General features: G+C 40.0%; 1 protein-coding gene across 7 annotated transcripts in view; it reads right to left on the bottom strand.

Annotated features, from left to right (window-relative positions):
- The window catches only part of EPB41L4B (erythrocyte membrane protein band 4.1 like 4B), a 172,060-nt gene that overhangs the window by 79,254 nt on the left and 65,750 nt on the right, over nt 1–27,056 (bottom strand). For 6 of the 7 annotated variants that reach the window (XM_032181453.1, XM_032181452.1, XM_032181451.1 and 3 more), the window contains exons 4-15: nt 25,567–25,645; nt 22,487–22,531; nt 21,677–21,729; nt 16,809–16,929; nt 16,125–16,212; nt 15,005–15,093; nt 14,606–14,675; nt 14,264–14,433; nt 14,058–14,167; nt 12,829–12,859; nt 12,045–12,078; nt 11,140–11,207 (exon numbers count right to left, since the gene is read on the bottom strand). In XM_032181453.1, the coding sequence (XP_032037344.1) occupies nt 11,140–11,207; nt 12,045–12,078; nt 12,829–12,859; nt 14,058–14,167; nt 14,264–14,433; nt 14,606–14,675; nt 15,005–15,093; nt 16,125–16,212; nt 16,809–16,929; nt 21,677–21,729; nt 22,487–22,531; nt 25,567–25,645 (958 nt within the window). Of the gene's footprint in view, nt 1–7,388; nt 8,623–11,139; nt 11,208–12,044; nt 12,079–12,828; nt 12,860–14,057; nt 14,168–14,263; nt 14,434–14,605; nt 14,676–15,004; nt 15,094–16,124; nt 16,213–16,808; nt 16,930–21,676; nt 21,730–22,486; nt 22,532–25,566; nt 25,646–27,056 lie in introns of those variants that run through there. The other variant, XM_032181457.1, reaches the window with a different exon arrangement.

The raw sequence follows: 27,056 nt of genomic DNA on the forward strand, positions 1-27,056 counted from the left end.
TTGCAGCCAAGGACTGGGACATATAGAAAAAATGTTTGTTTTTAAGTGAGGGACGACCGGGATGCCTACAAGCACACCTATATATATATTTATATTATATATATATATAATTTTTCCTCTGCACCATGTAACCAAGAACTCTTTGCCAGACAAAAGCTGACACCCTAAACCATGAGAAGTGTAACTGAAGCTGACAGAACTGTCACACTCCCGTGCTCTGCCCTGACACCACTGGATGACAGGAGAGCTGCCCACGTGCATCCTTTAGGGAAGGCCTGGGAAGATGCACTGCAGATTGCTCTCCCTGCTGCCAGAGAGGACCAGCAGTCCTCATCTATTCCTAGGGACACCGCAGAAAGTCATTTATTCCTAGCATCACGTAAGCAGAGTGGACAGACAGCATCTTTCTGCCAGCCTTGGGAGGAAGAAGAAAATGGCCATGGGGAAGTGGGTGTTCAGAAACAGCAAGGAGAAGAGAAAAAAAATCTTCTGTAGGAAATAAAAGTTTAAGCAGCAGCTTCCTGCACTACTGAACTAAGTATTGAGCTGCTGAACTAAGCCTTGAAACAGGACTAGATCCAGCTTCCAGTCAATCTGGAATTCTCTGCAAGAGGAGCAGAGCCTGCGGCAAAGCATGTTCTCATAAAATACCGAGAAACAAATCTCAACTCGACACATCCATTGTCCTCACAGATTTCACCTTATCTGCATAAAGATCATTAAAAAAAAAAATACTGCCTTGCAAAACTGTCATGCAAAATATGCCCACCGGGGAACTGAACTTGCTTTTCTTCATTTACAAATGGTTTTAATTAATGATAACGATAGCTAATGATATTTAATCACCTGTCAAAAAGAAATAATTCATTGTCCCAGACGTCCTTGCAGATGAGAAGAACTCCAGAAAGCAGACAGAAGATTTCAAGGAGGTGAAATCCCCCCCAAGTCAGTGCTGCCTTCCCCTGGTAGTCAGGCACAGACAGCTTGGGAAGCCAGCAAACCAACCCAGGTAACCACAGCAGCACAGGCACGGGGGAACCCGAGACAGCCTGCAGCTGATCTCAGGGTGCTAACCCAGGACACGGCCTTTCCTGCCGTATAAGCCATTAAATAACACGAGCAGCCACCACGGGATGCGACAGAAAAAACTGCTGGTCTAACAGGTGGGAGCCTAAGCAGCTTCCAAATATTACAGTGTGTGCCCTGGAAGAGTGCTGAATTGCACAGGTAGTTAAGGGAGGGCTCTGTGAGAAATGGCCCAACTTCACAGGGCACTGATGGGATTGGGGACCTTTCAGGGAGAACAGTCCTGCAAGGCCAGCACTGCCTAAGATGCTATCATTAATACCACATTAGGTCCAAATTACCTAAGAAGCCTTGAGAAATTTGAATAAATATACCTTTATACTCAGAAAACTGGGAGCAATGCAGGAAAAAAGCAGAGTAACAGCGGACAAGGAAAGAAAATGGTGCAATTTGCATGCATCAGGGAAGAAGCAGTATGGGAAAAGGGAGAGGAGGGGAGAGAAAAGGGACCAGGCACACGTAAGTAAGCTGCTGCTCAGTATGCTTGGCTGGCCAAGCCCTAACCACTGTGGTCTGGCCCATCTTAATTAACTGTGTCTTCTGTAGGATGGATGCACACAGGAGTGGCTGGCTGTGCTGTCCGTGTTGCTGTGCTGCTCTTGGTGTCTGCAGGTACTGGTGAAGGCACTGCTCTCCTCTGCTGCATGGCCGGCTGAGTAGGTACCCTGTGCACATATTTGCTTGGGAACCGGGAACTGCAGCAGTCTCACACCCAGCAGGTTAGGAAGGAGAAATTGCCTCAGCCTTAATGTCCATGGACTTGGCTCCCCCTAACAACAGCCCCCATCTTACAAAATCTCTGTTCCTGCAAAGCTGAAATACTTTGAAAAACTGTTTTAAATGAGATTAATCAAACTTTCAAATTACTCAGATTTTGAATGTTTCCAGAAAGAAACACAAAGGAACATGGGGTCTCCTGAATGTGCAGTAACTTGCTGTAACTTTAAACTCTAGCAAGAACAAACCTGACACTATTGCCACACAGAAGACGTCGCTTTAGATGTTTGCCATTTTAACACGTTATCAGAACAGCTACTGAACAGGTACAGCATATAGCAAGCAATAACTCCTTATAAAGAGGTAAAATCAACACAAAAGCAATCACTCAGCACAGCAAGGGCATTCTCAGACTTGCAACCTGCCCTATCTCCATTTTCATGTAACACTTGAGCAACTCATCTGAATTACAGCAAGAAACTTTTCATTTTGTCTTAAAAGCAATTTTCAGAGTACTTTTAAAGTCAGAAAATGAGAGTAAGACAAAAAGACATTGAATAAAACAGTAGAATTTGAAAACAACTGATAACGAAGCCCTTCTGGGCTTAAAATTTTGACAAAGTCGTCCAGTTTTACTTCAAAGTTCCTTGAAGACTTTCTTCAGATCAGCCGTACTCATTGATCAGCGAGCTCCAGGTGCTGAAGACACAGATGCTGAAGTCTCAAAGCTCCCTTGCCTCTTCCCATCCTCATTGCTACGTGATTACTGTTTCTCCAGTGCCAACTAAATTGTGTAATGTTTTCTCCTTCCCTAAGGTTCTAAAAAAAATGCAGAAATTGATAAATGGTAGGCAAACCATCGTGATTACTAGCACAGATTGTTATGGGCTGAGTGGAGAAAATGAAATATTTATAAAGAAGTAGCTTATTATCTGGAGTTTCAATTGCATTAGATCAGTACTTCCTACTACTAACTAGGTGTGGCTACTTACTCCATTTCATTCAGGAGGCAGGAAGCGAGGGATGTTTTTCATCATCTCATTGAAAAATTACTTTTTTTTTTTTTTTTAATAATCCTTCAACATATGACATGGTTAATCCAGAAATTACAGGTTTCCCAACTGCTTCTACTTGAAACATCCGTTCTTGCTTAATTCGACGCATCTTCAGTTTCTGACATTGTGAGCTGCAGTTTTTGTTGTTTGGTACTTTACAGCTGAAGGTCATTAAGCTATTACTACAGCAACAAGAAGAAAAGACGACGAAGAAGGAAAAACACAAGCACATAAACTTAGAAGATTGGAAGTACAGAAAAAAGAAGTAGGAAAGTAATTGTGGTGGCAATGGAAAACAGAAGTCTAGGGGCATTTCCACTGCTTCTCCAGTAGTCTTAGCTCAACATTTATCTTATTTTTAAATTGGAAGATTCCTCAGGTCTCAGAAGGTCTGATGACTAAGAAGTATTCATGATGACTGCCTGATAGAGAGAAAATGAACTGGACTTCTTCATATGAAGAAATCATACAATTTTCTTTGTATTTCTTCACTGCATATGGACATGCAACAAATCACGGAAGATAAGATGCTAACAAATCAAAAGTAGTCCCACAGAGTCAAGAGAAAGCCAAGAATTAATATGGGGCTAAGATAACAGGCTGGTGGACCATCCTGTCTCCACCAATCTACCTTCTGTGCTAAGTCTGCCAAGATTATCTGGGAAAAAAAAAAAAGTCACCATCTTTAGGAAAGATAGAGAAGCTGTATTAAAAAAAACACCTTTCTCCCCAGTTCAAAATTGAAAATTATATGCTGAGATTCAAAGCAGTATGAAAGTTATTACAGAAGACGTGCCTGCATTTTCAATAGCAACCTACTGATATGTGAAGCAGAAAGCACGCAACAAAGCTTGGTTTGAGAACTTCATAACTAAATTCAGATTAGCGCTCATGAAACCAACTGAGAAGAAGTTGTTTTGCTATAAAGGACAGTCATGAAGCAGTCATTAGTAGGTAGCTGAGAGCGGAATGTAACCTGCAGAAGGTTTATTACTGGAAGTGACTCATATTAAGGGAGGAACTCCAGCTGAATCAAGCTTTTATCTGTTTTTGTGACGCAGCGGCAATGAGAGAAACAGCACATACATCAGAAAGGAAGCCTATTTGGCCAGTCACTTCAGGGTACAGGAGGACGTGGATTTTCAGTAAAAAAAGCAGTAGAAGTCAAGCAAGGTCTTTATCATTTCACACACTTTATAATGACAGGAGACAAACAGGCAGATGGGCGTGGTCTGCACATTCCCTTTACATTATGTTTTTTCTTACCTACGTTGACTAGCATTGCTTTTGTCCAAAAGCTGCATTTTCCCATGTGTCTGGTGCCTGCAGTACAGAGTTTGAGATAGTTTCAAAAAATACCATTCCTACTGATGTCCATTAATGAGAGTTGGACTGCTTTTCTCAGTTCTCCTTTGCCAGGGTAAGAGGGAAAGCACTTATCTGTCCAGAGATCTGGTGTGTCAGGTGAGATGGATGTGCCTTCTTTTCCCCTTCAAGGTCGGTAGCTGTAGCCTGCCTACTTGATACACAAACTGGTGGGAAACCTCTGAGAACAGATGACAGCAACACTGAATTGTCATGCTCCTTCCCCGCAGGTCTCCATCTAGACAGCTTTGACGCCTGAGAAGCAAGTGATACACTTATCTTCATTTTTTTTCCCTGTCTTAGAAGTTCCCCAACTCATTCCTCGTCAGCAGTGGAAGGTCCATTTTCAAAATCAGTTGCAAGCTCTAATATTATTTCTCTCGCAGGCTGAGGAGAGATCTTCTGCAACACTCATCCAGCACGAAGGAAAAATGACATTTTACATCACAAGGCCATAATATATGCTTTGTTTCTGTCCACAAAATGAGCAGGAAATCCTTGTTTTGGTCAATCTGCACACGGGTTCACTGACAAAATGTTCCAGAAGGACGCACTGAGTCTTTTCCTTAAATGTGCAACCCCCACATTGCCCGCTTTGGCAATACATTACAAAAACTGATCCCTTTGTTCATTTTGCCCGTGACTCACATCAGCTGGAGAAAAATAGCTGAAAATGAAAGTTTGAGGGAAAAACCCACGCTAAAACAATTCAAAACCGTTGTCACTTTCAGTATTGTATTTCAGCACTCAATGTTAGTCATTAGTTTGCATGCCAGGGCCTGGCTGGGGCTGAAGAGGGATGTATTTCAGCCCAGGTTACAGATGTGGTGTTGTCAGCTTTTCAGTTCCCCCCCCAGCTGCTGGGGCAGGGCATGTAGGATTACAGAGTTACAATTAGTGAAAAACAAACAAACAAACAAACAAAAACCACTTTAAAACAAAATACACAAAGTGGAGCTGGCCCTGAGCTACACTGGGGAAGAGCTGGGTTCCAGCCTTGGTAATGCAGGAGACATGCATGCACAGAGATGATCCCAGGAACCCTCAGACAGGATGAATAAAGCAATTCTGCATCCCGGCACACACCACACTACAGAGCAGTGCCATTTCTCCAGCGCCTAGCACTGTACTCACGTAGCTTCCCTCCCTTAGATGACAGGAGGATGGTGTTTATCACCTGTAATCAGATTACAGAAGAGTTTCAGTGTACACTGGACTTGTAAAAAAAAAAAAAAGAAAAGGTTTGAAACTTGCACAAGGAACAGACTTCAGAACTGGGCGGGGGAATTCTGCACGTACTCCTGAGAACGTGCTTCGTTTGGATTCGTGCACTGGTACTTCCTTCAGGCAGTGCATGAGGCAATTTCCCCGTATATTTACAGTACATACAGAATTTGTTGATTTCCCTGGGCCTGTATAACGTGCTGTTTTGTACAAAGTAAAAATCACGTGGCATTTCCTCATGAGAAACCACTAGTTAAAATAAATCAGCACAATGGAAAACCACTCACCTACCAGGGCTGTCAAGTCTCTGTACTGAGTTTGTGCATCTATAAACTACCAGTGGCATCCTGTAGCAGCATTAATCTAAGATGAAGTTATTGATTTACACCACCAGGGTTTTCCCAGTCTTATTGTCAACAAAAGGTGCTACTACATTTAACAGCTGAGCTTACCAAACATTTTCCACCCTTCTACTCTCTCCCCTTTCCCCACGCAATTTGGTTTTCACCTTCAAAGAGGTTTGCCTTGCTTCCAACAAACACTGCGTTCCTGAAATCACAAGAGCCACATTAGTCACTGGTTCAAAAACATACTTTGTAAGTACCAAGCGTGCTCATTTTAGAAGGGGGGGAAGAAAAGAGCTTCTAGGTTGTTTTAGATTTAAAGCAACTCATTTGTACCACCGAGTTCACTGCAGGAGCACCCAGCTCCACCCTTGTCCAGATGTAAGCTGCACAAGTCAGAGCAATGCCTGGGGTCGGAGAGGAGACAGCCAGAAATGCTACCTTGTCCCAGCCACATCTCAGCCCACTTGTTGCAAGAAGCCAACTATGACAACAGCAAGGAAGGAGAGTGAATCTGAGCTGTCCTTACCTATCTGAACGCTCGGTGACATTGCTGTTGCAGATTTCTGCAGACAGCAAGGAGGATGTGGAATAGAAAAGTACAAGGGGAGTGAGCACACGAGCTCCTTCTCCAGAGAAGCAGTAGGACAGTGCTTCCCTCAAGGTGACATGCACAAACTGCAGAACACAGGTCCCACAGGATGCTCTTCACCCATGTGCAGACCTCCTGCACGAGGCATTTTAACGCTTGAAGACTGATCAGGCTCTGAGCTGGTTTTCCTTCAGATCTCTCAGGGAGATCAGTGCACCTTCAGCAATAAGCCAAACCACAGATAACGCACAATGAGGAGGAACACTGACAACAAAGCACACAGAAGCAAATGAAGTTATTTGACAAAAACAATAGTGCATTACGAATGTAGGTGTGTGAATCATGAAGCAATAAATACTCCACCTAACTAACGTGAGTATTCAAACAAAAACAAAACAAAACAAAAAACACTACCAAAAACCTCCAGAGGGCATTCAGACATTCAGAGCTGCTAAACCAGGCTCTTGTTCCAATGGCTCCAGCAAAGTTTCTCTTGCTTCCTTTCTCAAATAAAATGCTGGTGACAGAGAGGAAGGCTGACCTCAGGAAACTGAAGGCAGCCTCTGTGATTACCCACCTTAGGCTTACTGTGGCATTTTCACATCTCGGTGCACAATTGCTTTCTTGTTTTCCTCCCCAACATTAGTAGCACAGACGTTATCTGTAGCGATGCAGACGCTACAAGCGCAGCATTAGTGATTCCAGGGCAAAACAGGTACAAATTGGTGGTGTATTGCATCTGTGCACCCTCCCCCAAAATCTTTCAAAAATAAATAATGCGTCATAACCAAACCAAGAAGATTGAGAATTTTTATTTGTACTTAGCACATACAGTAAAGATCAAAACAAATATTAAAAGATAGCATTTGTAAACAAATGTACTTTACAAAAAAAAGTATACACTATCAAATTTGCTCTGAAAAAAAATTCATGGTTATAGCTGTTTATAAATTTATATTTATCAAAATCAAGTTTAAAAACTACTTCATTTTAAAATATCCCAAATAAAGATTTATTTGTTCCAACAACTTCAGAGAGACCACAGATGTAAGGCCAAATTAAAACAAACACATTAATGAAGATGGCACTATGATTCCCAGTTTAAAAAAAAGAAATCGCCACTGATCAACATAACAACCAGCCAACCTATTTAAAAAGCTAGGTCTGTAAAATATATATTCAACTTTCCAAATGTCTAACTTAAAAAAATAGAGCTATTCAAGGACTGGATTGTCCTTGTCTTGTAGTATATGAATTATGAGCTGTGTTTTTGAGTCCACTCAGAGAAAAGTTATTGGTAAGTAGTTTTACGCAATGGTATAGATGACTTCCATAATCACATTAAAAATAACGAGACAGCAGCACCCTTTTAGCAAGGATCCGTTTTAACATTCTTGCATTTATAGCAGCAGGTATGGTTTTGGGGGAAGCTATTAACATAATCACTAAGTCAAAAAGTGACACAAGTATTCCAGAAAGTTTATTATAGGGTTCTTTCCCTATGGTCGTTTTCGAAGTTAGGCAAGCACCTCTAATTCTGCTGCAGAACGCAAAAATTAAAAACAAAAGACACCCAAACCTATGACTACCTCAGTAGGCTCCCTTTGTTGGTGGTCCTTAAGCCATTTGGAAATGTGAATTCTGTTGTTTTTCTTTTTTTACCCTCCAACCTCTTATTTGCACATCAAGTATAAAAATGTTTTTCAAACTTCATTTATGAATTTGACTCAAAAGAAACAAGATAACAAAAATAATTAAGGCACGATGAATGGCTGACCTTCAACAGCAGGCAGAGGATCACAGATTCACAAAGCATGGAAGAATGGATATCCCCAGAAATATTTCTGATCCGGGGACACTGAAAACTCTTACCAACTTTCACAAAAGGTTTTTCAAGATTTTTTTTTTTGTTTGTTAACAAAGATACGAAAAATACTTTTCCCAAGACTGTCCATGAACACCAAACAAGGATGGATGTACATATAAAGACACACACTTTATGCACAATACACTTTGAACGGACTGCAGACAGACAAGGACCATGGAATGCAATGATCGTCTAAGATGGCAGATGAAATGAAGGTGACTTTTTCAGAGAGTCGTCATGAGTTTATCTTGGTACACCATACTTTGGACTTCTCCTAAATTCTTCTGGTTCTGTTCTTGGATATATCGTAAACTGCTGTCCTCTCCACTTGTGGGGGGTTTCCAATATGGCCTGTCATCATGATAGGGTGGCCTGTACCATTTGCACAGTTATTGGTTAGTGAGAGATGGAAGCAAACTTATGAGTGCTACACAGTAACATGAGCTCATCCAGCAAGTGCTAAGCATGCATACGTTGTGATGGACGGCTATCACGAAAGGAAGGAACTGGTGACAGGCCTATAGGACTGGTAAGAACCTACTGAAACAACCAGGAATATCAAATTCATTTCAGAAGGCTTTGAAGCAGGGCTCAGCCATTTAAAACCTCTCTCAAGTATTATAGACAAGCGTCAGGCATCAATGCTCCTGAATCCCAGAGGGAGGAGAAGGCCATAGGAAAACTAAATGAGTACAACAAACAAGTAAAATGAAATATATCCTGCAAAAAGTTGACCTCATTAAAATATATCCCTGAGGACTGAAAAACTAAGACAATCCTATCAAGAATGAAAATTGTTCTTATGTACATACTTCCATCCACTCAACACTGGTGCAGTTAATTACACGGAAGTAGCCTGCACATTACAGCTTTGTTCTGTTAAGAGCCTAAAGGTAGTGCCTGGCGTCTTTAGGTAGTACAGCCTTTTCTCTATGACTATGTACTGAAACTTGCAAAATGCTATGATTTCTTTTTCCTTATTTGTTCATTACCTATTGATACTTAGAGATATTAACCCCAACTAATCTTACGGTCCCTCCTGGATCATTTTGAAAAGCAAACAAAAAACCACTATTCTGAGCAGGATGTAGGAAATCACAATATTTAAGATTCTCTTACTACCAAACTGAAGTTGCACTTCTTAGTTTTGTTGTTGTTGTTTTGTTTTGTCTTTAAACGTAGCAGAAATAGAGCCAGGCTTTTCTTTTACCTGTTTTTAAGGTATTCTAAAGTTCTGTTATAACAATTATTAAATTGAATGAATTTTCTTGCAAGATGGAATATTGTTAACTGCAACCAAATCACTTAACTGAAAGGATTTTACTCTTAAAACTATGAAAACTGAAACATAATTCCACAAGTTATTAAACAAATGTTTTATAAAAATATGTGTAAACATTGTTATATATATAAATCCATATAAATATATAAACATGGTATTGCGCATTTATAACTTTGTTTCAACCCATGGTCCATTCTAGATTTGCAGGACCAGCAGAAAAAAATCTCATGCATCTGTAGCTTAATCTCAAATTCACAGTCAGATTAAGTATTGTGAAATCAAGCTACTCCTGATGTTAGACGTGCAGCTCCACTACTTTGACTCTGAGATAAAATAACTTAAAGCTTCCACTTTAACCACATGTTTAAACACTTTTACCTGACTGGAACAAAAAATCGAAGCACCTTTTCTCCTGAGTTTGCAGGACGGCTTTTAAGTATGTTTTTTAGACTTACAAGCCTAGCTATAAAAGAGCCATTGTTCATATTTCACTGGCCTTAATCTTTGTCCAGGCAGCTGAAGTGGGAGATTGTCTATACACTTCACAATACGTTATTGTGCTTATTTCAATATCACTCTGCTCCAGGGTGAACTATTTTGCTTTAAAATGTGTCTTACGTGAAAAAAATCTTTAGAAAAAAATTCAGCATAACCTCAAATGACTTTAAAATCATTAACCTCCATCAGCAGTTGATCGTGGGTAATTTGAAATTGGAAATTTTAAATGACAAAAAATGGACATGTAAACCTTAAAACCAGGAAAAACCTTGAACATGAAGTACAGGCAAAGTTAATTATCTGATTTAAACATTCTTCTGTTTCTAACAATTTTAATATCTGATTTACTGCTTTATGTGAGGAATTCTGAGATGACAATGAGTGCTTCTCTGCCTAATCAGTACTTCTATTAAAATATCTGCCCCTTTCCTGATTCTCAAACTGAGGCCAAATTGTCTTTTCATCCATTTTAAGCCTATCTTTACCTCCAGAGTCACTCACACTAAGAACAAAACATAGCAGTTCTGATGTAAGCATGTAAGATTAAAATGTAAAATGAATAGAAATGAAGATTAAGGCTTTTTTGGTCAAGACAATTAATTATTTACCTAAAAACCTGAACAATGTAAGAAAGTTTCTTTCTATTAGGATAAAATAGCAGCTATCACACATACATGCGCAGTCACATATCCACCATCAGGTGTGTGCCTTCACCTGCCCATTCCACCAAACTCATTGGATTGAATTTCTTCCAAAAATTTTTCACTTCATTTCTCTTGTTACTAAACTATCAAAACAGCACAACAACATGAACAGGAATATTTGTGTCAAATAATTCTCAAAAAATACATGTTCTAAGTAATTCCACCAGTTATCTGTAAAGTGCCTGATACATTATTCAATGTACACTTTATTTCTCCATAATACATTTCTTGCAAAAGATGAAAGAAGTGCTGTAATGCAAGAATCTGTTCACTCAATCACCTTTCTAACTTCTGTTTGCTTTTCATGTGCAGAAAATCACCTGATATGCTCACCAAAGCTTCATATCAACAGATTTAGATAAATTAAGAAGTAATAATCTTTTCCATGAAGTGAGGCTTGCTTACCTTACATTCACAGGGGTGTGTGGATGCCAGTGTGGCTGAGCAGGATGTATATTAGGATGATACTGTGGCTGCAAGGGAAAACATTAAACCTGGTTAATGAAATCATATAAGAACTCCTTAGTAATTTCAACTTTTTATTTTCCTGGAGCCACGAGGAACACGCTACCTGTGAGCCCTGTAAGCCCCACTGTTTCAGACCTTCTCCCATGCCATTTGGCATATACGTGAGACCTCTTAGTGATGAGCTTGCTCATTAGGACACGTTCATGGACAAACGCAGAGAAAATTGCTTTTCTGTTTGAGAGATAACCTGACACATCTAGCGCTTCTCATAAAAAGCACACCAGAGGAATGTCATCTTTAATCAAAGGTGGTGAGTGAGAAAGGTTATTATGGCAGCTGCCTTCAGAAGGTCACCAATCTTTGGTGACAGCATTTCTCTCTCATATCCAACAAAAACACGCCACAAACAATTGACCAGCAATGAACTCTTTTAGGTGTTGCTATGGTGAAGATAATCACAACTCTGAGCTTGTGAGGGCTCCTCCAGTGTGAGATGCTGCTCTCCACAAAAGTGTTGCTCACAGAGCAGTCTCTTGGGGTCCACCACATGCACAGTCCCATAGGCTCTAACCTGTGATTTCACAGAAAGCAAAGGGAAAGAGGGTGGCCAGTGGAGTGTATTCAGCTAGCAGAGCATCCAAGCACACAGGGGACGCAAAGCAGAACAGCCCACTTCACTTGCCCCTGAACTCCCCCCCAGTCTGATGCTGCTTGTTTCTGAACTCACCCCAGAGGAAGGAAAGGGGAGCGGGATGCTTGCCCTAATTACAGATGGAAGAAATATTTTTCCCTAAATAAGAGAACTACAACTTAATATTCTCCTCCAAAATTGTTATGCTTACCTGGTAATTATGAACTTCAGGAGTATTTTTAGCACTAAGGGAAGGAAAAAATAACCTATGTAATCAAGACTGACAAAACCCAAAGATATACAAAACAAATGCCTTTTAGATTAGTACTAAAAAAAAAATGTCCAATGGAAGATCCATTCCTGGCTGAATTCTGCTAGGTCTGCTTAAGATCTGTCAGTTATAAGAAGAAGCATTATTCTTATTCGTATTTAACTCAATTGTGCAGCCAAAACAGTTTACTTGCACTAACAAATTATTAATTTTTATCAAAACTTCCAGGTCAGTTTCCCATACGTCAGGGTTCTATGCTTCAAGGAAGCATTACAGTTAAGTAAAATCCACACACTTAAGGACATAATGGTCCTTACTAACAATAACAAACTAACTTACTAACAAACTAACAATAGTTAGTCCAAGATATAAGCCACAGCAATTATGCTGCAAAACTCTGTTCTTCATTTTACATTCATGAAGCAGGAACAAGTAATGCCAGATAACTTAGCATAATGTAACAATAAGCAGAAAGGAAATACGCTTTACTTTAATCTGATCTCAAACACAAAAGGAAAAAATAAATAAAAAACATGGAAGTGCTTAAAGTCTCCGAGGCAGTCCCCAAGGAGAATCTGGTGCTGCATAATGACAGATCCCCAAGCAATTCATCCTACACCAGGGAATTTGTGTCAATAAATCCTTACGTAGAAATGGTGTTTAGAATCTTTTTTTGCCTGGCAACAGCAACTGATAGGTAAAGAGAACCTGGACAGTTACTTACCACAGTTGTGCTGCTTTCACAGGATTGTTTGCTTAAAAATCAAACAAACAAAAAAAATGTAAGGCATGTGAAACATCAGTCATTTTACAGCTATTGTCATTGCGACGTCACGCTACAGCTTAAGGGAATACTCGTACAGACATTTGCATGAATTTGTCAGAACCCAGAACAGTTATGAAACCATCCACATGTACCACATAATTGACTCTCATGTAACAAATAAAACCATCTCACAAATTCAGTAAGTTTGTAAGGCCTTAAAATAGAGACATAATAACGCGGAAGGGAGGAGCTGGTAGCCTCTAGAAAGCATTCATGCTTGCTGTCCTTTCTCCCTGCCTTTGTACATGAGGAGGAAGTAAACATGCCCCCGTAATACCACAAGGACTTTTAATTGAACTGAGGTTCATATTCTAGGAACGCATAGGAATCCAAAGACATCCCAAGGGACTATCAGCTCACTCTGCTCCAAACAGCAACTATACCTCCAGCCTAAAGTAATTTAGAGAGGGATGTCTTGCAGTGCTCCTTCCTAGGTTTTTCTACAAGGAATAAAAATCTCATCTTAAGCTATGATGTAAAAATGACAGAGCCATAAAGAGAAATCAATTTCTTGTCATTGCATTCAAATTCAGCATGCTTCAAGTCCCAGTGAAAGGTGGTTAAGTTCAGGGTCTGGAATCATAGAATTGTACAATAATCAAGTTGGAAGGGATCCACAAGGATCGAGTCCAACTCCTGGGTCCCCAAAGGACGGCCCCCACCCCCAGAAAAAACAAACAGATCATGTAGAGTCAGCAAAACACAGTGAAACTCAAAAACCCTAAAACCGTCTGGCTAGATAAGCAAGTCAGTGAGATTTTTGGACACCACTCCACCCTTGATGACAAGTACACTTTTCCAAAGAGCACGTTAGCATGTTACACGCTTTCTCTCATTTGAGTTTGATGCAACCTTTCCTCTCTCCTCTACTGAGCAACAAAAGGAACCACAGATACCTCATTCTCCAAAGATGGGGGAATAGAAGAATTAAGCATAGTCAGAGATTAAAACCAGTAGATATGAATGACAGACTCTGACCGGGGAGGAAAAAACATGTCAGTTCTGATTTTTAAGTGGTCTGACATTGTGTTTTTCTGTTTATATTTTGATGCAGATTTTATGGCTGTAATATGACATTTGTATCATGAATTAACACCTGCAAGTTCAGCAAACACATCTACACTTGCCTTTAAACGTTGAATGCCTTCGAGAAGGGTATCGCTTGCTGGGCCGTCTTTCAAACGTGCTAGTTCTGCGTAACCTTGTCCCATGTGTGGCTTGATACTCCGTCCGCCCACTTAAAATACAAAAATAAAGTTAACTGCTGCCTTTTGCTGGATGCCGTACCTGCTCCTCTGTAAAACAAGTATCTTGTTGTTACTTTGCTAAATACCTGAATCTGAAGCGTGATCCCAGCCTTATGAAGTCAGATCTACTAGATTTACTATTTGCTGGGGCTCGTAGTCTGAAGAAAGCATGGTGCTCCACTGCACACTTCCACAAATGTTTGCACGTTTTGGCACTGTCTAACCGGAAAACAAATGTGTGCTCTTGCTCTCTGCCCTAAATGCAGAAACAAAAGCTTTGGAAGTTGGCATGCATGATATTAGTTACTGCTTGTGGTAAGAGAAATGCAGCCTGGTCCAACAGTGTGCTGAGCCTCCCTTGTGTTCTTATCAGTCCAAGCACTCTCTGCACGTTGTTGGATCAGGCCAAAGAAAGTGAAGAAATTTACCTGTTCATCATCTTCTACAACCACAAGTGTTAGTTTGCTCTTTTTAAAGTCCATTTTTGTGATTTTAGGCCTAAACACACAGGAAACAAACAGAAAATTAATGGAAAAAATATAATTTTGTGATCTAGGACAATCCCCCAAACTCTCTGAGGGATTTGCAATCCTGAAAAACCTCAGAATACAACAATGCTTTTGTTATGAAGCCCTGGAAATGCAACTATATTTTAACAAGTATTTCACATTATTTGCTAGCTGTACTTCTAACCAGGCCAATTTAACTTCTGATCTATTTTCAACTTGTAGATTCAATCTTCATTACAAAATATAGTCAAGACCTCTTAATGTAAAGAAGAATTACAACATTTTAACAGAGAGGAATATAAAACAAAAGTAGATTACCAAAAGAACAGGCCTATTTTATTTGCTCCTTCAAAGATCAGTATGCCTGTTGGCGTCAGTCCAAGAGCATATTCACAACCATCTCTTCCCTACAAGCAAGCACAGAATCAATAATCAATATGCAGTTAGTAGTGTAAATCTTCTATATGGTGTATCAAAATTCAGAGGTTTTAAACTTTATAATTAAGTTTGCATTTTTTAATGTTACAGAGCAGAAGAATACACAATTGTGTCAGGTGTAAACCAGAGAGCTTTGGCAGCAGACGGCTGCAGGGCACCCTTTGTGAGAGGAGGCCTTGTGCTGCCTCAGACAGCTTTGATACCCAAGGAGCTCTTAAACAGCTCCCACATGTTTAAGAGCAAGCTGTAGCTGCCAGGGGAAGTTGGCATAAAAGGGAAAATTTGAGGAACATGGGAAAAGACATGTCGAAAGGGACATGACTGGAGATGCACTCCTGGGAAGAGCCTGTCCACACAGGAGGGCCTATGGTACATCTGAGGGCCCACGGCCACTTCATACCTTGGCAGGGACACTGCTGAGAAACTATGGCCTATAAGTGATCCACACCAGGGCAGGTCTAACCCTGAGGAGCTGTGGCCCACAGGCACCTCACGCTGGGGAAGGGATAGCCCCCAGGGACTGCAGCCCACAGAGAACCCCCCGGGGTAGGGATGGCCTTGAGGGAACATAAGCCTGTGGGCAACCCACGCAGCAGTAACAAGCACAGCTCAGCAAAGAGAAGTGAGAAAGAAATAATAAGCAGCACAAATAAACTGTTATGCAGATGACCCCCAACCTTATGGCTTGCCTTGGGAGGGACTGAGTGTAACCTGCAGGAAAAAGGGGGAGTTGATGCTAGGAAGAAGGGAGAGTAGTGCTGGACTGAAGGCGAGTCTAGGGAATGAGTAGGGAACGTGTTTGAGCTTCTATATTTGGTTTATTAGCTTATTTTTTTCCCCCTGGTACCCAAATCGGTAATTAAAATTTTATGTTAATTGACAGTATATTAAATTAAGTGACATTGCCTGAATTCAGACAATTTTGCCTGGATTGCCAACGGCATCTCCATTCAATTTTCTGGCCCCATCTTAGTAAAATAAAATACAAGATGTGTCTTACCTTAACTACATGCATATCTACACCATACATTTCTAGCCATTTTGCTTTATTCAAGTAGCATAATTCAGCCTGCGCTGGGCTCTTTCCCCTAAGAATATAAAAATTAGTTTAAAATACGAAGTTTTTGTCTGTTTTAGAGATTTTAAAATTTGTTTCCCTGCTCCTTTTCTTCAAGCCTTCAATCTTAATGACACTAAAGGAATTTCAAGGATATCTTATGCTTTTACCTTCTTCTCTCCAAGTGAAAATAGATCAGAGAGACAAAAACTTAAAAAGGTCTAAAACTGCCAATAAGGATGAGAGCTCAGGTAAGACAGGATCACTGAAATGTACCATATTTACTAAAGCACAGAAAAAGTTTTTGCTACTATCCTGAACACAGAACTGTGTGTGTGCATGAAAGAGAAAGGATTGTTTCCAACAGTAAAAAAAAAAAAAAAAAAAAGACTGCTTGAACTGTTACAAAATGACCTAATGAAAAGACAAACAAAAACCCTCAACCCCACCAACCTTCCCTGAACTAAAAACTAATTATTTCTGGGGAGGAGGTTTCTGTCTAGTATACTTCTCAACTCACGTAACTGCTGTTTTATGTTTGCTAAGGGGACACTTGTAGACTTTATAGACTTTGGAAGAAAATAAAACATTCTGTTGCTAGACACCACTCCCACACAGGTACCCTACCTGCACTCTTTCCATTTCTGGAAAATGTCAAATTCCATTGCTTCAGTCTGGTTTGGTGCAAACCTGAATTCAGACACTAGTTCTGGTGTGTGCTCTGGGTGTTCACACTCTCCCAGCTCAGCTGTAATGAATCAGTTGGAAAGTTAAAAAAAAAAAAAAAGAAAAAAACAGGATGATCAGAAACACTAAATTTAATAATTGCCACAAAGATAGTTATAGTTCATCTGTTTAAGTATGTTGTAGAAGAACACACTTTTGCACATATTTTATATTAAAAACAATCATAAAACCCACCACAAACTCAAAACACTTCTTACAGCAAAATGAAATAAACTTATTTACAAGAGCAGTTTAAGCTCTTGGTAAGCAATTCTAACATTTAAGAACTGCAGCCACTTCTCTGGATTTTTACGTATTTAAAGGAAATAAAGTTTCTATTAAAAGAAAAAAAAAATCAATGCACTACTGTTTCAGAAAAGGTTACTTTGAAATTTCCTCTGGCTGCAATGACATCATAATTCTCATTCCAAACATTCCCCATTCTGCTGCTTGCTTTGTTACATTAGGGTAGCCATCCAAACACAAAGACAATGCCCATTCTCAAGTAACTACTGGTAAGGTTTGTTTGTTTTAAACCACGATGGTGACGTAATATTCATATGAAGTAATTTTTAAGGAAAGCAATGCTGAAGTATCTCCATAATTGAGGTATCACTTTCTACTTACTTAGGTAGGGCCTGCTATAGTTTTTTTTTCTAGGAGCAGAACTCTTGCAAGCTCTGCTGAGCTCAGGAGGAGATGCAGGTGTTAAGCATCTCAGAGACTTGTACCCTTAGCTGTGTTGTGCCTGAGACATGCCTTGCTCCGGGAACTTCTCAGCCTCACAGACACTGCAATGCCACCGCTTCAGGTCTGAGACACAACCATCAGTGGCAAATACACTCTTCAGCAATACCACATCACCTGACATTTGCTGTGATTCCAAACCAGTGCTTTTTAAGTCTCTGCCTCTTTAGGAAAATATAGAGGGAAATGAAAGCCCTTGAAGAAAACATTTTCAGTGTTCCAGGGCAGTTTTACACAGCATTTGCAAAAACTTCTAACCAAGATTCATAAATCATTAATTCAGCCGCTTTTCTGGATTTTGAAATATTTAAAGGAAATAAAGTTTCTTAAGTTTCCAAAATACCTAGCAGGATACATTAAAACATATGAATTTACATGTAAAATGTGATCCCTTAATCAAAAACGTACTAGGTGTTTGAGTACTCGAGCTATGCTCAAACATTTAGCCCTGGCTTCGACATTTGGCATTCCTGAGGATATTAAACAGAGTTCACTGATCTTCATTTGTAACACATTTTTTTCCCCTTTCCTTTTCACCAGTATCCTTCCACGGTTAGTTCCAGTATTCTTATCTATACATCTTCATCAGATATCTCAGCTTTGCTGCTGCGTTATCTAAGTTGGAAGCCTATTTAACACAGATGGTGCTAAGAATTACTGGCAGTCCAATCTCCAGTATGTAAGAGGGGAGCTACAAACACATCAGTAAGGACTTCAAAGGAAAAAAGAGGAAAAAAAAAAGAGAGTAAGAAACCAAGTCTGATGTGTTGACAACCATCTAGGAAAAACATGGGCGATTCCTCTACCATTTAACTGAGAGAAAGCTGAGAATGAAAGCTGATTATGCCATAAGGAGGACATGTAAAGATGAGAACCACTGTTCAAAAGTATCATGAGCACGTAGGACAAAATATGCCAGGAGGTGCTAAGGCAGAAGCAAGGAAGCAAAGGCGTTACTATTTCATTTAACAAGGAAAAAACACAACCAGCCTTGTTTCTCAATAGCCGCACTTACTATTTACTCATTTTCTGGCAAATAAATTGTCATCCTTCTGATCTGTAGAGCTCTAAGAAATGGTCTTGAGAACAACAGCTAGTAAGAAAGAGCCTGCTAGGCAGCAGCTGTGTGGAAAGGGACTTTGGGGTCCTGGTGGACACTAAACTCAGTATGGGTGAACAGTGTGCTGCCCCTGCCAGGAAAGCCACCGAGACCCTGGGTTGCACCAGTACGGGCATCACCAGCAGAGACAGTGAAGTCCCACTCTTAATTATCCCACTCTGCACTTGTCAGGCCACGCTTGGAGCACTGTGTTCAGTTTTGGTCCCCGCTATCCCAAAGAGGTGTGGGCAGGCTGAAAAAGGCCCAAACTGGGACGATCAGAGGACTGGAAAGCCTGCCATATGAGGATAGACTCAGGGAACCGTGTTTGTTCAGCCAGGAGAAAAGAAGGCTCAGAGAAGAGACCATCACTATGTTCCAGCACCTAAAGAGTAGCAAATGAAGATGACAGACTCCCTTTTTACCAGGAGACAGGTGGAAAAGACAAGAGGCAAGACGAATTGTACCAGGGGGCATCCTGACTGCATCCTGACTTACAAGAGTAAAAATATTTTACAGTGAGAACAATGAATCTTTGGCATAACCTCCCCAAAGATGTGGTGGATTCTCCAACATCTGGCTCAGGAGCCCTAATATTTTTCAAAACATGGGGACAGCAGAGGACCCATCACTTTCTTTGGGGTTTTATGACAGAACATCATACTTTGGCGTGCCCCATCCTCTTTTCCTCTCTTTATTGGGGATGTGGCGGTTACATAGCATGTTTATATTCACTATCCATGTTCTTAAGTAAATAACTGCATGAACTGGAGACAACTTTCAAAAAGAAGTTTCTAGAAGTTTCTGAAAAGTGCAAAAACATGTTCATAGTAAATACACTGTCGATTCGTTTATACAGAGGGAAAAAAGTTTACAGTGTTTATATGAAGAGATCTGATGATGGTCTTTCAATTCTAAATTGAAAGCTGGAAAGCTGAGAAAAAAGTTTTTCCTTTTGAGTTTAATTACTACTTTCAAAAGCATACCTGATTAAATACAAAACCCGTACAAGACTAATGAGGTAGTTAAAAACTTATTCTACCAGTGATAACTCAAGTATTTTTTGTTTATAACCGTTATGTGGCTAACCCCTAATTAAAGCATGTGATTATGCATCTGCTTTCCAAGTTATGCCATACTGCAAATCAGTGTCGTTTTCCAGAGAATTCCTTCACAGGGCTGGCAACAAAGCAATGATTTATGTTTGAAAGAGGATTCATGCAAAATGCCAGCCTGCGAAACTGTTGTTTGAAACAAAGGAAGAATTAACATAGCATAACAATCTCCTTGATAAAGAAAACATAATGAAACTGAAAGATGTCCTATAAATAGAAGAGGGCTCTTTTTCAGAGGTTTTAGAGTACCTATTCCTAAATAGCCTTTTAGCTTCTTCCTTACCTTGAGGACAGCCAAACTAAGCAGAAAGATTGGATTGTTCAGGGTAAAGGTAACCTACTGGGGAGGGAATAAGCGCTTGACATTTCTTTAGACTCTTCTGCTGAATTAAAAGATTCCAGCATCAATAAAAATGCAATAAATGTTACAGAAAAATGCTAATTATAGCATAAGCCAGCAGAGATAATAAATCGGTTGTAGTAGGTAAAAGAATTTTGGAAAAAATTATTGCAATGATGTCAAAATAGTAGAAAACAAAAATAGATTGCAGAAAAATATAAAAATACCACCACAACTCCGGTATGTTCCCACATACAGTGTCCAGAAGTCGTAGGTTTTATACCTAATTGGAGACATTATAAATACCTATATTCCACAAATGGATGATGGATGGCTATTGTATTACATTTACTTAGTAATCACAGGTGTTAATTACTATCCAAAATGTTGAGGCGTCAACCTATCATTCTTTGCTTGGTTGTCCTTGCTTAGACCAGGGGTGAGGATACTGTTGTTTTCATCTGTGAAAATGGAAGCAATGAATCAAATACAGGCTCCAGATTTTCTCCACCTCAAAACCACAAATGGCGTTTGCCTGCAGCAGTTCTTTGCACACCTAGCTGTCAGAGCTGTCCCAGGCAGGTGCAAATGGAAAGCCAGACATAACCTTCTGCCTCAAGATTTATACCTGTTGCTGTTTGGAAATGAATTCCCAGTTTTAACTGTCAAGTCCATCTAGAATCAGAGTCATTTTCATTGCTCTGTTGAACTAAGAGACTCTGCCTCTTAGTAGCATGACTCCATGTGTCATTGCCAGCCACCAGCAGAACAAGAACAGTATTTCTCACTTCAGTTCATTTTGCTGCTGATAAGTGTAGAATGATCCAGATCATGACACTTTCTTTTAGAAAAAATGAACTTGAAGCTTCATTACACAAGTTTTCTCCCTACCTGCAAAACAAACTGCCTCAAATGAACCTTAGTTCTCATCCTTCCATGTACTTCTCTCCTCCCCAGTACCTGCCTTTCGCTCCCTTGTGCTACAACCATCTCCTGTTCCACATACTGCTTAGGATCTCTCCCAAGCATGGGCCAGACAAAAGGAAGCCCATATTGAAGGCTACACCTGCAGGGGCTGGCGTACCATAAAGCGTGTACTCCTGGGCCAGCTTCAGGCTCAGCAAATAACACTGCACACACACTGTGGCTTCTCCTTCAGTAGGGAGCTATTTGTGGTTTCCCTTCTGTGCTCAGCCCCTGGTTTCCATGAAACCTTTGTTCTCTCATGCTTTTGAGGCTCTTTTCCCTTGTCAAATGTGTATGGCATATGTTGTATGGCATATATTGTTCAGGAGTTATGAGTGGAGGGAAGACACAAAAGCCATCTCCCTGAAATTCTTCTCCTCACATAAAGAAATGGCATCAATGTATTATCAATGAGAAAACAGTAGTAACCAAGTGTGAGAAGAAACCTGTAGGTGAACATTTTAAATACATTAAGGCAAATCACTTTCAAAAGGCTGCATACCTTGAAGACACAGAGCTGCTAGTTCAACAGCAGTTTCATACGGGCATTTCAGTCTTTAAAAAAGAAAAGAAAAAACAAGCTATAAAAACAATGTTGTTTTTTTTTTTTTCCTAAGTGATTTCTTGCCAAACAGCTAAAAAGCAGTCTGACAGATGAAAGGGACACACAAACTTCCACAAGATCTCCTAAACCACAAGCTATTAATGATATAAAACGTCTAAAATTAATTTTTACTTGCATATGATTATTTTCTCATTTGGTAAAGTCTCAGTAGTGCCGAACACATGATACAGTCTACTATAAAACAAGCTTGACTAATAGAGACAACCATGTTGGTTTTCATTATTTTTAATTAAAAACAATAAAGATCAGATATGAATTTATTGGCCAGGGTGAGACTATAAACATACAAAATATTTTCTGAAGCATTCACTTGTACAAAGAGTGATGCACTTCATCATCTTTTCCTCTTCCAGTTTTCTTGTCAGACTGAAAAATACGGCAAGCTTATGCTACATTTTAAAGTCATAAAAATCAGGAGAGTCTTTGCCCTATTTATATATTTCTATCACCTGCTCAATCCACAGAAGGTGTTTACCCATTTTAGTTTTCAGTTATATTTACACAAAGTCATACGTTTCTGTATCCTAAAGGGAAGAAATGCTTATAGAACTGTACACCACATTTATAATCTGTGCATGAATCCCGTAAAGAATGGAAAAGATCACACAAAGTAAATTTTTATGTCATTAAGAGATTAACTATTATAAATACTTTAAATTACAGCTGCAAGAGCGAAGAGGTACTTACTTCCCTGAAAGAATGTCTTGTCGGAGCTGTAATACAAACAGGTACCTGACAAATAAAAATTGAAAAAGTCAGAACTATATAACAGTGTCACCCTTCTAGCCCCAAAAGCTGGAAAAATACCCCAACTCATTGAGTAGTCACAACATTTTCATTACTTTCCTCTTAAACAAAAGGGCCTTTGGGATCATTCAGACATACCTTGCCACCTTCAAAGTTCCTTAAACTTTTGCTACACTTGAAGAAGGGACTCTTATTCACCTACTGCTTGTGCCCAGTATATCGTCCACTTCCAGGTCACAAACACTGTGCTCCACTCCAAGCACACAAAGGAGCAACCTAAAAGTTACTGACAATCCAATGTTTTCCTGAACTGGTTCAGGCAAGAAGTAAACTATGGCATTTAGACACAAAACACAGATAAAGGCATGAAGACTTCTGGGGTTACCTCCTCAAACATAAATACAGAACATGGAAGAAATCAAAGCTGGGCTAAAGGAAAAGTTGAGACCAAATGTTCACTTTAAATGACAGAAGAGCTCTGAATAACAGAAACCTGAATTCCAAGGAGCCCACACATTTATTTTGAAGGCCAAGTAGGTATTTACAGCCTGCAAACTGTAGTATTTTAAGCTCCTGTTAATCTCCAGCTCTAGGCATGCTTCATGTTTCACAGCCACTCAGAGCTGAGGTCTGAGGCATGCAGAAGTGCCCGAGGCCACACGAGAGCTCTGTACAGGACAGGACGGCACAAGCAGGCTCTGCACTGCTCTGCATGCTGAGGGTGAGGCTTGCAATGATGAGCACAGCAAGACAAGAAGGCATGAAGCACTGCTGTCAACCAGGTAAAGGAGAACCTCTCCTATCTTTACACAGGATGCTAGAAAGACAAAGCGCTTTGCATCACCGAGGACGTGCTGTGAATGCGGTGAAGAATCAATGGTTGGAAACAGACAGGAGAACAGAACTGAAAAGGAAGATTAAAAAGATTTCTTGTGATACACTAAAGCAGAATGAGATTTATCCACATTAGCTCTGTGTCACATTTCTGATTCATGTACTTGGCTAATACCTGACATGCCAAACCTGGGTATTTGCACGCGTAGATTAACGACAGACAAGTGCATTTCCTGTTCCTATTGTTTCTCCCTGATGATCTGCTGTCCCATGAACTCATCTGATTTTGCAAGAAAAATCCGAGCAGTGTTTCTCATCAGCGCCAGCTCAGTGTGCAGCACTGCAGCTCTGCTCTGGTTGCGATGGCTTCTGCTCCTTTTCTGTATGCAGACGGACAAGCATCTGCACCTCACCTGTTGGTATTCCAGGGCAGCATACCTTAAAAATCCTCCACGGCGCGCATGTACAGACACATTCCTCTGTTGTTTTTCTATCTTAACTAACTTAACCAGGTCCCATAAAAGTGACAGCAGATAACATCCAAAACGTGCTGGATTTCAGTTGTTTTTAAATCAAGAAAGGACAGAGTGGGGCAAAGGGTTTCACCACTTCCACATTACTGTGATAATTATGAGAGTGCAATGTTTACAGCTGCAATAGGAACTGGATATCCTACTAAAAACATCTGTGCAGGGAACCCCTTAACAACTACCCCCAGTTTCATGGTTACTGTTGTTAATGATCATTTTTCTTCCTCCTCTTCCTCCCATTCCACTTCCACTTGGAAAAATTCTGACTATATAGTTGTTAATCTTTACTTTTTACTCAACATGATACGTGTGATACATGGAAAATATGACCCTGCCAGCATAAAGATTCTAAAAAAAAAAAAAAGAAAAACAGCAGCATTCAAAATTACTTTCCCTCAATATAGAAGAAAAACTACAGCTATTTTTTCAGAGTAAAATCAATTTCTAACTCATTTTCATCTTTCATCCACAGTTTTGCAGTGGTATCTGTCAAACTTATAATTTAAAAATGTATATGTTCGTAGCACTGAAAATTTAGGTGATTAAAGTGCTTTTCCAATTAAAATAGTCTTCCAAAATGTTACCTTTCAGCAATAATTAGATCACAAAGAATCAGATGTTAATACTTTCAGAGGAAATGTCTTACTCGATCATGCAGCTCAGAAATCCACCACTCACAGTAACTAGGATTGTAAGCTTCAGAGGATTATGCAAGAAATCTTGTGGTAGACAGTAATGGAATAATTTGACCACAGGGGAAATTTAATACTTGTCAGACATACCCCAATGTATGAAGACATATCAATTTTCAGAAAACACATATTGTCCCTACTAATTTAACTGCATTTTCTCATTAGAGAAGCCCAAAAGTCATCTTGGGTTTTGAACTAAGATCTTAACACTCAATCATGTAATTGGCAGGGAGTTCTGTAGGTTAATTATGTGTTGTATAGGAATATGCCCTTCCTTTGGATCACCACTGCTGCACTAAATTGATAATGGATACTAAGGCCTCCATAGCGGTCTCATAATAGGTGACAATTAGCTCTTTGATCTTCTTGTCTTAGGCAGTGACAAAAATAATTGGTCAACAGAGCAGATAGGACAAGAGACAATAAACATAGGCCAGCAGACCCAAGTTTCCTGTAAACATCACAGGGACATGAACTAGAACAATCAACAATCCTTGAACATCCTAAGTTTGACTGGGAGCACTGTGATTATTACCAAGCAAACGAGAAGATATAGAAAGTGCCCCACTGTGAGAAACAGATCCAAAAACGATACAGGAACATTAAGGTAGATGATTGCCACACCAAGATGACAGAAGGATGGCACCTCCAGGTGCTCCTTTCCCAGTTTTCAGAATATCTTCCAGATCACACCTGGGTACTGTGAACCCAGCAAGGGGTAGTGCTCACAGCCCAGAAAACAGCCTACCAGATTTAAGCAAAAGATCCCTGGGTATTTTAAGATGTCTTTACGCAACGCAGCATTTATACCTTCTGAACCATGTGGGAATGTGAAAGAGATTCAATCATCCACACAGGCAACTCAAGCAGTCTGTTCTTCCCATAATTCTGCTGCTTTTGCACCATTATTAAACCACCTCTGAGTCTCAGGGCAAGGCGTCATTGAACCATGCGTAGTTCCTACCTTGTAAACTCCTCATGAAGGTTGTTCGGTTCTGATGAATAGTACTTAATTCGAAAATGCAACGTGTACGGAGGTCCAACTGTATACGCAGAGATTTTAAATGGGAAAAAAAAAAAAAGTTTAAACTAGTTGTGGTTCTGCTAAAGCACAGCAATAGTCACCACCCCACAACCAAAGAAACCCCAAATGAAGTACGCTTTCAAATTCTTCAAAGAAGCAAGTATTTCACGTCATTAAATTTTAAGATGCATGCAAAAATACAATAGAGGACTACCATGCCTTATGATACTCTAATCGTTACATTATTCAACCAACAGTACATTTGGGAAACCCATTTTTATTCAGAGACACGTGCCCTGTAACATGCTATGAATGACAGCAAGTTCCAGGTACACAGCCAGTTGCTGAGGGGTGGGCAGATGGGAGGGAATGAGAGGGGAAAGAGCGATGCTTCTTGCTACTGGGCACAAACAACTAAAAAATAATCAAATACATCAGTTTTGTTACATTATCAACATACATCACTACTAACATGAGACTGACCAACGCATCCTGATCTGCCTCTGTCTCATCTTCTAGACTGAAAGCCTGCAAGTATCTGAAGTGCTGGAAAAATGACTTTTTCACCTTTTTAATCTTTTCTGTAACAAAACACCAACACAGTATGTATGTGCCTATTACCCATCTATTTTACTGAAAGACTTGCAGCCAAAACTCTAATTATTAGAGCTTTGACTTTGTCTCCAAGGACAGCTCCAAGAAGACAGGTTACAGTACTCCAGGCTGACAACTGGGCGCCACTGGTAGGTTTGGATCAGCAAGGTAATGACTCTTATCTGCTCGCTGCCAGGGGGCAAACCAGAGCAGTGAGCAACATCCATCCTGAAAGGGGAACTCTTCTCGGAGCACCTGCTGAATTCACGGTAATGGAATGCATCCTGTTGTGAGGCAGAGCTTTACAACACTCATCACACTGCTTTACTCTTCAGGGCTCCTCACGTCAGGGCTCAGCCAATTTGTTTTCAGTGCAGGCACTTCACAAATTAAACTCAGACAAAATACTGCAACTAAGCTGGTCAAAGGTGTTACAGAACTGTAGATTCTCTACATTTTAAGACAGATCAAGAAGACAAAGCTATTTAAGAAAGTGCACCTGCAAAACACTGAGCCACTTATGGAAAAACAATCTGTGATGTGGTTAGAGAAGGCCACCCAACACGAAATTACCCATAACAGGTATCTTTATTACTTATTCTAGCAGAATGACACCCACATGCTGTGGGGTGAAAACAAAACATCTTAAAGGCCTTTGAAGAAGAGCTTCACTATTCACAAATAAATAAATAACAAGATATATATATGTGTGTGTGTGTGTGTATCTGTATCTATATAGATATCCTGATGCTTATTAGAAAGAAAGGCAAAGCATCACTGAAGCAATCAAGACCCACCTTTGTGAGGTCCTGTAATCTGGTCAACAACTCCCTTGC

Source organism: Aythya fuligula, chromosome 2 (assembly GCF_009819795.1).
Source record: "Aythya fuligula isolate bAytFul2 chromosome 2, bAytFul2.pri, whole genome shotgun sequence".
Lineage (NCBI taxonomy): Eukaryota > Metazoa > Chordata > Aves > Anseriformes > Anatidae > Aythya > Aythya fuligula.